This window comes from Gadus chalcogrammus, chromosome 7 (genome assembly GCF_026213295.1).
Source record: "Gadus chalcogrammus isolate NIFS_2021 chromosome 7, NIFS_Gcha_1.0, whole genome shotgun sequence".
NCBI classification, from domain to species: Eukaryota; Metazoa; Chordata; class Actinopteri; order Gadiformes; family Gadidae; genus Gadus; species Gadus chalcogrammus.
Genome location: NC_079418.1, coordinates 11880068 through 11892567, shown reverse-complemented (window position 1 = coordinate 11892567; position 12500 = coordinate 11880068). Strand labels below are relative to the sequence as shown.

Here is a 12500-nt window from a genome sequence, read left to right as displayed (position 1 = left end):
CTCCTCCTCCTCCCCCTCCGTTCCCTGCACGTTCCTCCTCCTACCCCCTCCTCCCCCCCCCCCCCACCCCCTCTCTCTGTACATCAGCCGTGAAGGATGGCTCCCCTCAGCCTAATTCATAATTAATGAACGAGCCAGCTGTTTCCAGGCCCCTTGTTTGGTTTGGGAGAGTCAGGAGGTAGAAGGCGAGGGGGGGAGGCCGCTGCCGTCTGCCGTGTGTTCTGCCACTGGGCTGATGTTGTTGGTGATGTTCTACGTCCCGTGGAAACATCTGCAGCAGGCCATGCGGATGAGCAATGCAACGCGTTCGATGCGAGCCGTGACCTACTTCTCCAAACCCCACCCCAACCCCCCCCCCCCCCCCCCCATGTCCTCTTTGTAGTCCTCGCCCCCCCCCCCTCCTCTTCCTCCTCCTCCTCCTCACCTCTGCTGATTTCACTAATGAGCGGCGGATGTCCTGCAGGGATTTTTGTTGTGCGGCGCATGTGACGACATGCAATAACACCTCTGGAAACAGCTGCTGCTGCACCCCGTCTCTCTCTCACACACACCACAGCTGCTGTCTTCGTACCTGGTGGCCGTGCCGCTCAGTTTGGGGAAGGGGGAGGAATGTGGACAAGAGTCCAGAGACGCTGAGCACGAATGAATGAGAGAAGCGAGACGTTGTGTTTGCGATGACTCGATGTGCACTCACCGAGGTATCGGCAGTACCCCGCGCTTGGTGCATCAATATCGCTCTCCTTTGCGAATGCATTTAGACTGGTGTTTTTTTGTTGCTCTCCCATAACCCATTTCGTTGCTCTTGTGTTTCCATGTGGTACTGCAGGCGTGACGACTGTCCTGACCATGACCACACTCAGTATCAGCGCCAGGAACTCGCTTCCTAAGGTGGCCTACGCCACCGCCATGGACTGGTTCATCGCCGTCTGCTACGCCTTCGTCTTCTCGGCGCTCATCGAGTTCGCCACGGTCAACTACTTCACCAAGAGAGGCTACGCCTGGGATGGCAAAAGTGTGGTGCCAGAGAAGGTATAACTGACTTACTTACCAATCATTAACTGATTTGTGTGTGTGTGTGTGTGTGTGTTGTATATATACGTGTAGGGTTAGGGTTAGACAAAATGACGGTGGATGAGGAGAGTTTGGCTAATGCGCTTGACGTTGACTTTGACGTTACCGTGTGTCGCTTCTATCTGTTACATGGCCAGCGGTTCTATCAGTTTAGCTAGCAATAGCAAGGCCTTGTATTCCACGCCGATGAGATAACATTAGTGTAGAATGAGGAGCCAGCAGTGATAGGATGAGAGGAGGAGGTTTGGGGACTCCAGTTAGCCACTCTTTACTCCAGAAGTAGGACACTTAGCACTTTAGCGTGGAGGGGATTCAGGGGTCCACCGAAGGAATGTTCATTTTCTTGTTGCCAGCCCATCTCAAAGCAAATGATATTCATTGGACATGACGTGAACATTAATAGTTTAGTGTTCCACCAGAGCCTTCGTCCTCACTGTCTCCACTGGTGCTGTTAGCAGAACAGTGGGCATTTGTCCCAAGCTGTTCTTATGGAGGCGGGGCGGGCGGGGACATTTTCTATTTAATCATTACGTTTGGATGACTCAGTTTGGATCCTGTCAATGTACCTTTGACATATTTGGAGTGTGGCCATGCCAACACTTATTTAATATGTATAGAACATTTGGTAATATACTGTGGTTAAACGTTATTTGACAGGATGATATTCAGATGTGTTTCACAATACCCAGCAATGATAGTGAGCTACATTAACTGAAGTAGTCTCTGTTGGTCCTTTCAAGTCGTACTGTATCAGGCAGCCACACATAATGCTGCAGTACGAACACTTGACCTACATTTGCTCATGCGGCATTTGTCATTGCGTTTCCTTGTCTCACATTTCTCACTTCTTGCTCTTTGGTAATCGGAACTCTCTATTCCCCTCCCTCCTTCCTTCCTTCCTCTGTGAACCCCCCCCTAAAAAAATAATAACAACCAAACTAAAACCCACCCAACCACCCAAATAACAAATAATTAAATAACAACAGCAAAAGAAGAAGAAAGAGTCTCTCCTGAAGAAGAACAACACCACGGCCTACCCTGCCGCCACCGCCACTGCGTTCGCCCCCAACATCGCCAGAGACCCTGGACTGGCCACCATTGCCAAGAGCGCCCCCCCGCCCCCCACCGAGCCCAAGGAGGAGCCCAAACCCAAGCCCCCCGAGGCCAAGAAGACCTTCAACAGCGTGAGCAAGATCGACCGCATCGCCAGAATAGCGTTCCCGTTGCTCTTTGGGACCTTCAACCTGGTCTACTGGGCAACCTATCTGAATAAGAAGCCCAAGCTACAGGGGATGAACAACCCCCACTAATACCTATTGTTCCACGTCTGCTTCAAGGCCTCTTTCTCGCGCGTTCTGTTCGTGTCTCTATTTACTCAACCCCCCCCCCCCCCCCCCCCCCCCCCGCCCCCCCGCCCCCCAGCAAACACAACCCCTCTTTCTCTTTTCCTTTTTATTTAATTTATTTTTCGTTCATTTCTTTCAGACAAAACGTTGTTTCTTCTGGTCGGAGTTCCGAGATGTGGGATTGCTTCTAAGTTCACCTAAATATTTTAATTATATATAGAAAAAAAGAGGAAGACAGAGGGATAGAGAAAATGCCTTTGAGCGACATAAAACTGGTGACTTTTGAAAACGTGTAGATAGGGTTGGACATATTAATACTCAGAAAAAGATAAAATTATATAAAATATACCCAAAATAATGCTATTCTTCAACTGCACATAGCCCACAACTAGGGTATATTTCTTAATTTGTTTATGCTTTTATTTATTTAATGAACTGTTAACATTGAACTCACTGACACTGTACAAGGCACTTGTGTATTTGCATGGGCAGGGCATTGCTTTATTTATAAAAAAAATGAGAAAAAAGATTACAGATCAACATCGGCTGATGGCTCCATTTATTTTAAACAGCAGTGACAAACGCTACCCTCAATATCTGTCAAGTAATCAATATTCTCTGTTGGTGTTGGTGTTGATTATTATTATTTTTTTTAATATCGATTGATTCTCTCATTCTTAAAAAATGATAATAAGTTAGGGTTTCTGCAATAGCAATAAAACATGTCTCAGTGGAAACACAGTTTATTTAGCGATCAAAGAGATATATTTAAAACAAATTTATTCATCTTTGTGCTCAGCATTAACAATGATGTTCATTTATTCTTATGTAAATATCAAGTGGTAGAGATGTCAAATTCAATGATTAAGCTTTGCAAAGTTTTAACCCATGGATGTGTTCATTCCAACCACAGCAACGAGGTTTGGTTTTATTTTTTACTTTGGCAAACTCTTTCTACCAAAAAAATAAGTATTTAATGGTCTCTACACTTTGTTCATCATTTGCTCTCACCGGTGACATTTGAGGTAAACAAAAAAAAAAAAAAAGAGAAGAAAATTATCCAAATGAATCTTTAACTTTTGTCTGTTTTGTGTACAGAATCATTGCAACAAGAGCAGCAACAACCACATATAGTATAACATGAAATTAGATAGCAGTGAGTCAGAATGTAAAACTCATCTCAATTGTCTGAGTGATTTTTGTATTTAGAATTAAAACACTCTTATTGGTAACTTTGTTTTTTTGGTTGTTTTCAGCTCTTGTAAAACAAAGACTCACTCGGTCCGTCCCCTCGGTGGGCCGACGGGACTATTTATTTATGGATTGATTGATTTATTCCAAGTGACTGTGTACATCGCCCCTCTCCCCCTGTCTTGCCACCATGTCCCATCTCCCCTTCAGTTGCATCTTCAGCTGAACACTCAGCGAGTACCAGCGACACTGCCTTTAGAATCACACGTTTTAGGATACACACAGAGAGACACACAGAGAGGCACAGAGAGACATAGAGAGAGACACAGAGAGAGGCACAGACATGCACACAGAGAGACAGAGAGAGGCATAGAGAGACGCATAGAGGGACGCAAAAGGAGACATAGAGAGAGGCATAGTGAGATGCACAGAGATATACAGAGAGACATAGAGAGAGGCATAGAGACACACAGAGAGACATAGAGAGATGGAGAGAGGCATAGAGATACACAGAGAGACATAGAGAAAGGCATGTTATTCATAGAGAGACATAAAGAGAGGCATAAAGAGACACAGAGAGAGATAGAGAGTGTTAGACAGAGAGAGACGAAGAGAGATGGTTCTCAAAGTCATTTTACCGAAGGTTCTGCTTTATTAAGTGCAGATGACTTTTAGTCGATGACGACGAATATGAAGATCTATATTTTTGTAGGTAGCCAATCCCACTTCCGACAAAACTGACGAAAACAAGACCTAACAAAACAAAAAGAAGCTTGACTCAAAAGTAAACATAAAAAACATGGTAGATCTTACTTGTTGTTTTTTTTACCGAAAAATAGAAAAGTGCAGTCAGAACATAGCTCTCTGATGGCAACCGAAGGTTTGTCTTTTTCCAAAAGGCCATCGTAAATGACGTCCATGTAGCACTATCTACAAGTGAGGCCTTTCAGCTCAGAGGGGTAAGAGTTTGTTTGGGTCGGGATGATTTGATCGGATGTTGCTTTACATTTGAACTGCCACCTGGTTGCTTGACCAAGGCACCGTCATCCATCCGAATGGATACGAGCACATGGCCCCTGGTGCCCCGCTCATACTCAGAAACTAAAGAGGGAGACAACAGCCACTCTTAGGAGACGGGACTCTGCTTGTGAGTGTGACCGGGACCCACCTGGGTACAGAGAATGGGATGCGTATCTGTGCACCAGCGAGAGCCAGATACAGATTATCATTGCTTATTTTTTAATATTACTACTTACTCTTCTACATTATTCTTAAGATTGGACTTTTATTTATTTGAACTATGATTATCTCTGCTGGCGGTGTCTCTTTGGATGGGCAAACTGCAGCGGGCACCAAACTACAGTCAGGAAGAGTGTGTCTTTAGGACCTGTAGGATTCAGGATGAACACCTTGTACAAATATAAATATATAAATAAAAACTGTCGTATGGATGTTTATGATCATAACAAAGAAAAAGAGTATACATATGTAAAGTAGGCGACACCACACATCGACACAGTGTTTATTCATGGCCATTACTATAAGCTAATGACGGCGATGATGACGATGGTTGTTATTTGTATTCTCAACGTATGGTTATGCATTTTGCACATTTAGAGAATTATCATTACCTTTTAATGTAGTCGGCTTCGTGCTATGCAAGGACAGCTTTGAGCCACCTCACCAACCACCCCTCCCCAAAAGCCTCCATCATCATTGTGTTTCAGATTAACTAGCTAGTATATCTTTATATATTTACAACAAAAAAAGATAGAAAAAGGTTCATCTCTTTTGTCGGCTGTGCGTCCATTTGCACCCCCCCCCCCCCCATTGGTATGCAGGGTTAGTAAAAACGACCACAGTGGATCTATGACAGTTTATTTTAAGTTGTCGTCAGGTTTTGACAGAGGCTGATGTGGGAGAGATGCCAGATATTTTTTTGTTTTGACATGCAATAAAGTAATTTAATGAAAGACATGGAGCTATGGAATAAAAATAACAGTTGTATTTATTCTTATGATTAGTATAATGATTATTTATATTTACATTTATTTATATATTGTATCCAATATTATTTTTGTTTAATATTTATTACAGTAAAACAAAAGGAGAAAGCTTTGGGGGAAAATGCCAAATGAATCAACACTGCTCAAATTTGTTTGCTTTAAGAAACAAAAGTAGAATTAACTCCCATCACTGGGAGGTATTGTATGTTTAACACTTTTCTGTGACCGTTTTCAACTTCAATGTGAAAGTTTATCTCGCACATATCCTTATCTTTTTCTTTCTAACCCTAAGAGCTTGAAACGGGGGAAAAACCTAAAAAAGCTAAGACCTCTCCAAATATCCCTTTCAAGGATTAATTATTACAGTTTGGGTTTAGGGATTCAAAAAACATGTATGTACAAAATGCTCAGTAAGAGAGACTAGTGAAGTGTTTGCAATCATGAGCTTCCTGCACTCAACTTCACAAACCATCCTTACAAGACTTGTATATAATGCGTTTGTAAACCTTTCAGGATCATCCCTATTTTGTTTTGACCCTCCTTAAAAAAGTAATTCCCATTGCACCTACTTTTTAGTTTTTGCTTTGGTTATATTCTCTCCAAGTTCAAACGTACTGGAGTGTTCTTGAATTTTCATTAGGCAAAGTTTGTTTTGAAGTTTGACATGAAATACAATAAAATAAAATTTTCTAAAGCACAAAATTGATTAGTTAGAATTAATTCAGCGAGGGAGGGTGTATACATACGGCCATAGGCGTTAAAACACACACCAAAAAAACACACACACACACACACACACACAAAGGGACACACACCCAAAAGCAGTAGGAGAAAGAAACACTGCTCTCATTATGTCTGGATGTAGAAAAAGAGCACGGCTTGAAAAATAAATGATATATGATGATGATGATGATGATGAAGATGACGATGATGGTGATGAACTGTCTGTAAATGTTTTTGTTTCTTTTGGTTATAATATGGCCCTGTAGAATCTCTCTGCATAAGTCTTTCAATAAAAAAGAAAATAAATTTACATGATAAACTTTATTGACTGTGACTCGTTAATCAACACAAATAAACAAGATCATTTGGTTTTTTTCAGCCGGTCGAATTAATCACTGTCATTGTGTAAAATGAGAGCACAAACTTTTCCATTTGTCACTTCTCTATAATGAATCAATAATCGAGCAGAACTCAATACCAACCATAAATCTACCCTGAGGCCAAACAAGAAGGACATTCTACAAAAAAGCATGCAAGGACAGACGGGTCTTAAAGTGGAACCATCAGTCACGCTTTCCCACATCCATTGTTCGAAGAAGTCGGAGAAATACTCTGATATTTTTTTAAATACCAGAGTATTTCAGCCATTTACCCTCTTTACGGGCAGACATCACATTTCATTATAGACTGTTGGAAAGAAACCTGAATCAACATCAAATACAACATAACAACCATCGGAAATGCAACATGACCTCCATTCCATGTTGTAATCATTTGCACCAGTTCCTTTTGACGTGTGTGAGTGATAAGTCTTACCTACTGTTATTCCTGGTCTTGAACGACACACTGCCTTGTTTAGCTTTCTTTATCTCTGCCTCCAACGGTAGTACAAGTTAAAGGCTGCTAAGCTCACAGTCTCACAATGCCTCTGCCCATGTCCTGCTTTCTCACACCGATACTTGCCTCCTTGAGTATTCTCCTCACCTCCAAACTCTTCATCAAGACTTGAGAGGGACATACAGTGAAAGGACTTTTTTAATTTGTGCTCATGTTATATATTGTAGAATTGTGACGCGGCCTCATGAGGTACGAGGAACTGCCGTCCAGTATGACACGGTTCCACAACTCGTTTCCTCATGGTTAACCATTGACCTATCATCTGTGTGCGGATTAAACGTCTGTCTGTCTTCTCAGTCTCTGTCTCTGTCTCCTGCACTTGGACCATTTTTCCTCTTCCCTCGGCAGCAGGCCTCTATTACCGCTCTGCCACTACGTCTCCGCTATGGCGGGAATGTGCAAGCTCTCCTGGAAGAGCATATGAGCTGTCACAGCTCGGAGACAGTTATGTAATAAAAGTGGTTCCGGGCTGGCAGAAAACGACAGGAGAGAGAACACACATCCTTAATCTCCCTCACTCTCCCCCTCGTCTCTCTTTGTCTTGCGGTTTCTTCTCCCTCCCATTACCCATTTGGCTCTTTATTTCGTTTCTTCACTGGAATGTTCTTGTTTGCGGGGTTGCTGTATGCTAACGTATGCTCATGCTACACCTGTCCCCCTGTCTCACCTCAGCAACCTCCGGCCATGTTGAAACACTCCTATATTGTCAATTATAACCTTTAATTTAATTTGGCCATCTTATCCTGTTTTATCATTTGTTTGCTTTTTTTGTTTTTTAAGTGGGGAAGCAGATCAGTTTCTCTCATGTTTTTCCCTCTCTCACATACTCTCTTTCTCTACTGACTTTTCCTGTTATTTATTGGCCAATCTCTCTTTCAGGATATTTTATCTTCTGGTGGTCCATCCCTATTTCTACTCTCACTCTCTCCCTCTCCCCCCCCCCCCCCCCCCCCTCTCTCTCTCTCTCTCTCACTCTCTATACATATCTATCGCTCCCTATTTACCCTTTTGAAGATTCTACAGATGAGCTGGTCAGGTATTGTGAGCCTTGATTTGTTTTCCCATTCTGCACAGATGAATAAATGAATACGTAAACAGCGAGGTGTCCGGTAGATAATTGCTTTAGCATTTGAACCCCCTGAAGTAGCTGCTTTTCGTTTTTTTAAGGGCCACTTTCCTCTTGTTTTTCTTTTTCCGCAGACAGGTGTAATAGATTGCATTCATTGGATTGTTTGGAGCAACCTTATTACGACGACATATTGTTTTTTGTTTTGGAAGAAGCAGCACGTTCTTATAAATATTTATGTGCAAATGGTTTCCGATCGCATATAACATTCCAATATCCTCCATTGTAATAATAATAATTATTATTTTCCCATTTATATTCCCAATTCTTGTGTTCACCATAACCATTCTAATTCGTTGTCTTGTTCTCTGCCATGGCTTATGGCGCCTTGTGGGCATTGCACCCTTGAAAGATTCTTCAGCATCAAGGATTTAATACACGCCCCCCTCCTCTCTCTCGCTTTGAATGCTGAACGGGATAACATTTGGAAGCCCTGTCCATAACTGCCAAATGTCTGATCATAATTTCAGATCACGAAGGATGTTGAATGGCTGTTATAAAACCTCAAACTGTCACTGAATACTTACAGACAAGCTGGTGAAATTTAACAACGGCCCTTTGAGACTTGTAAGGGATCCTTCTTTGAGGCAGCGTGATATGCCAATGCACACGCTATGAGATATGTCTGTTACCTCAGCTATTAACAATGAAACCAATGCTAGAGGGGCATGCAAATGTTTCAATCATTATTAGATTACAGGTCATGTGGTTGATGGCCCAGCATAGAATCTCTGACATTTAATATTTGACATAAGAGTCATCATAATGTCTCAAAATAATGGCATTGTTACTCCTGTGTTCCTTCACTGGTGTCAGAACTGCCAAACGTAGCGCAAGGCTTCCTCTCCTGATGGACCTGCATCCTGTTTCAATGAAACCTGGATTGCAAATTAAAAGCTTAGCTGTCTACTGGCGTAGGTAACAACTGTCACCACAACAGCTCTCTGCTTCTGGTTTTGTGACAGTATAAAACAGATCCCTTCAGTCCCCTGGGAAGGGTGTCAGATGATGGCCTTTTCCTACGGAAAAATGTCACCCAATGCAAGACTCCCGTGGTGTCAGAGAAACCTGACACAACAACATCACCTCCCAATCTAACCCCTGAATACAAGAACATACTCAAAAGATGTCAAAATGTCTACTGCTATTTTTCAGTGAGTTTACTATTCAGCAGACATCAAAGCAGTGAGTTCTGATACATGTCCATCATGATCAGGTCTATACGGGCGGGTCAGGCATCCTGAGTTCAAACCCAAAACCTCTTAGCCTTGGTGGCATGTGGCTCAGGAGGTAGAGCGGGTTTGCTGGTAGCCAGAAGGTTGTCGGTTCGATCCTGGCTCTGGTGTCCCTGAGGAAGACACCGCACCCTCACTGCTCCCAATGAGCCGGCTGATGCATTGCATGGTTGTCACCGCCGTCGGTGCGTGAATGTGGCCATGAATGGGTGAGTGGACACTGACGGAGACCACCCTGAGAGACCATCACCGTATATCAGGGTGTCTGAACGCTGATATACATAGACCCTGATAGACCACGTCTATCGGGGGTCTGTGTTCAGACTCAGGCAAGTGTGGACCGCTGCTCTATGGCCAAACCGCTAGTCAATTCAAACGGTGGTTGTGGTTACAGGGGTTGGCTTCCAGAGAAAGCTGCACATTGGTGCCATCAGTTAATGGGGGGTGGGGGCAAAAAACACCCAGTGGCAAGGACTGTCAGACCAGAGGAGGGGGGAATAAATAAATATAAACATATATATATATATATATATATATATATATATATATATATATTTATAAAAACAGGGCTTATGGTTGCCAGACCAAGCAGAAGGTGTGAAGCCCACCGGCTACGGAGACATAATCTGCATAGCCAGATAAACCCCTCCCCCCCGCTTGTTTCCACGCGAGCAACCCTCTATCCTTCACACTCAATGTAGGTTACTGTACTGCCGTCGCCGGGCCTCTTCCCTTCTTTCAGATGTGTCTTTATCAGTGGAGGGGGAGCGTATGTTTCCTCTCTTAGTATCCGTCTTCCGTCAATCCGCCTCTTTTGTCGTGGAGTCGTTGTCGCTCTGACTTCAGTCAGGCGTTTAGTTTGGTGTTGAAAACCCCACGAGCCCCTGGCCTGCCATTGCGGAGAGGAAGAGAGAGAGAGAGAGAGCGAGAGAGAGAGAGAGAGAGAGAGAGAGAGAGAGAGAGAGAGAGAGAGAGAGAGAGAGAGAGAGAGAGAGAGAGAGAGAGAGAGAGGGAGAGAGAGAGAGAGAGAGAGAGAGAGAGAGAGAGAGAGAACAATAGCCAGCAGATCCCTGTGTTATCAGGTTTTAGGCAGTTTCACCGAGGCGGGGACACAGAGAAAGTATTGGAAAATGGGAGGGATGAGGTATTCCCAATGGGAGGTGAGTGAGATGGCATGGGAGGCAGGAAGGATAAAGAATAGTAGGGATTTAGAGAGGCATGGCAGAGAGGGAGGGAGGAAGGGAGTGAGGAAAGGACGAAGGCAAGAAGGAAGGAAAGGTGGGATGAAGGATGGAAGGAATGATTGACAGGAGGCAAGGGTGGATGGAATGAAGGAAAGGAGGGATAAAGGATGAATGGAAGGACCACTGGAAAGGAAGAAAGGAGGCAGGAAGTAAGCAAGGAAAGGGCATATGATTGGTCGACAGTTGTCTGACTCTGTCATTTTGATCTCACTCGCATTGTTCTATCTTCCTTTGATGAGCGTGTGAATAAGTAACGTCTGCGACCAATAGAGTGGTGAGAAGGGCCTAGTCAGAGCCTTCTAATGACTCTCCTCCATGTCCCCGCCCTCCTCCACCTTTACCTCGTCTCTCCACACCGCCCTGTCGGTTCCTCCACCCGGCCCGGCTCTCAGGGTTCGTGTTTGACTCCATCGCCTCGGCTTAATTGGAACGATTCCAGGGAGATAACCGAAGCATAGAGGATGTGGCTGCACAGCTGTCAGAGCCATCAACAGGGGCTGGGTGGGGGAGGGAGAGAGGGAGAGAGGGAGAGAGAGAGAGAGAGAGAGAGAGAGAGAGAGAGAGAGAGAGAGAGAGACAGAGAGAGAGAGAGAGGGGGAGAGAGAGAAGACTGCTAAGAGACCTAGACCTCGACCTGCCTTCATCTTGGTGGTGTCAGGGACATCTCATCTCAGAGAGGAGAGGTTCTGACACATCTCCCACAGGTCGACAGGGCCCTTATGGCTCACGCAAAAGATTGAAAGGAACTCTCTCTCTCAATCTCTCTCTCGCGCTCTCTCTCTCTCTCTCTCTCTCTCTCTCTCTCTCTCTCTCTCTCTCTCTCTCTCTCTCTCTCTCTCTCTCTCTCTCTCTCTCTATTCCCCCCTCTCTATGTTTTTTCTTCTGACTGTCTCTCTTTCTATTTCTCTGTTTTTACACTCTGATGTCTATCTATATCTATTCATCCTCCTCCTCTTCCACCACCTCTTCATAGCTTCATAATTTCAACGCGTACGTACATTGCAGAATATTTTATTCTTCTGCTTTATTTAATTTTAAATATTAACACCTACAAGACACAGGGCGGTTTACATAACACCAGTTATGCAACGCAATTAAAAGTTGCCATTTTTTCTCCTTCAAGTTATTTCCGTCGCTTATTATTTCATTTTGTGGCAGCCCTTAGCTTAAGAGGAGAGGGACTTCTCGAAAGCCCATTTCTTTTTTCACCCCAGAAGCATAAAGACGCTACAACAAAAAATATATTTGTGGGGTTGGGACTCAGGCATCTGTTTCACACAAGTTCCATTCCATCCCAGGATAAGTCAGGGTTTTGAAGGTGTGAAATCATCTTCTCCCCCTCCCCTTGTCAGCTAATTACAGTATAAAGGCATAATTCATCACGCAGGCATGAGCTCCCCGGTTCTTCTGGTTCTCCACTTCTGGCCCCCGCTGGAGAGACGCTGCTTTCCGCTCAGAGGATGTCATTGCTTTTAAGTACCAGCTCCAGGGAGGCCGCGCTTCACCGGAGACGCACCGCTCTGTTTTTCACTGTGTTGACCGTAAATGTCAATTCAATTTTATTCTAATAGCCGTTAATCACTGAGACAGCCTCAGAGGGCTTTACAGGCCGTATATTTATGGCACCCTAACACCTAGCCCCCCAAAGGGCAGGAAACAAC

The 12500-nt window shown here is 44.0% G+C and overlaps 1 protein-coding gene across 2 annotated transcripts in view; it reads left to right on the top strand.

The window, feature by feature from the left end:
* The window catches only part of LOC130386446 (gamma-aminobutyric acid receptor subunit alpha-1-like), a 48017-nt gene that overhangs the window by 25232 nt on the left and 10285 nt on the right, over window positions 1-12500 (top strand). The window contains exons 7-8 of one of the 2 annotated variants that reach the window (XM_056595379.1): window positions 827-1014; window positions 2064-2074. In XM_056595379.1, coding sequence (XP_056451354.1) covers window positions 827-1014; window positions 2064-2074 — 199 coding nt within the window. Of the gene's footprint in view, window positions 1-826; window positions 1030-2057; window positions 2382-12500 lie in introns of those variants that run through there. The other variant, XM_056595378.1, reaches the window with a different exon arrangement.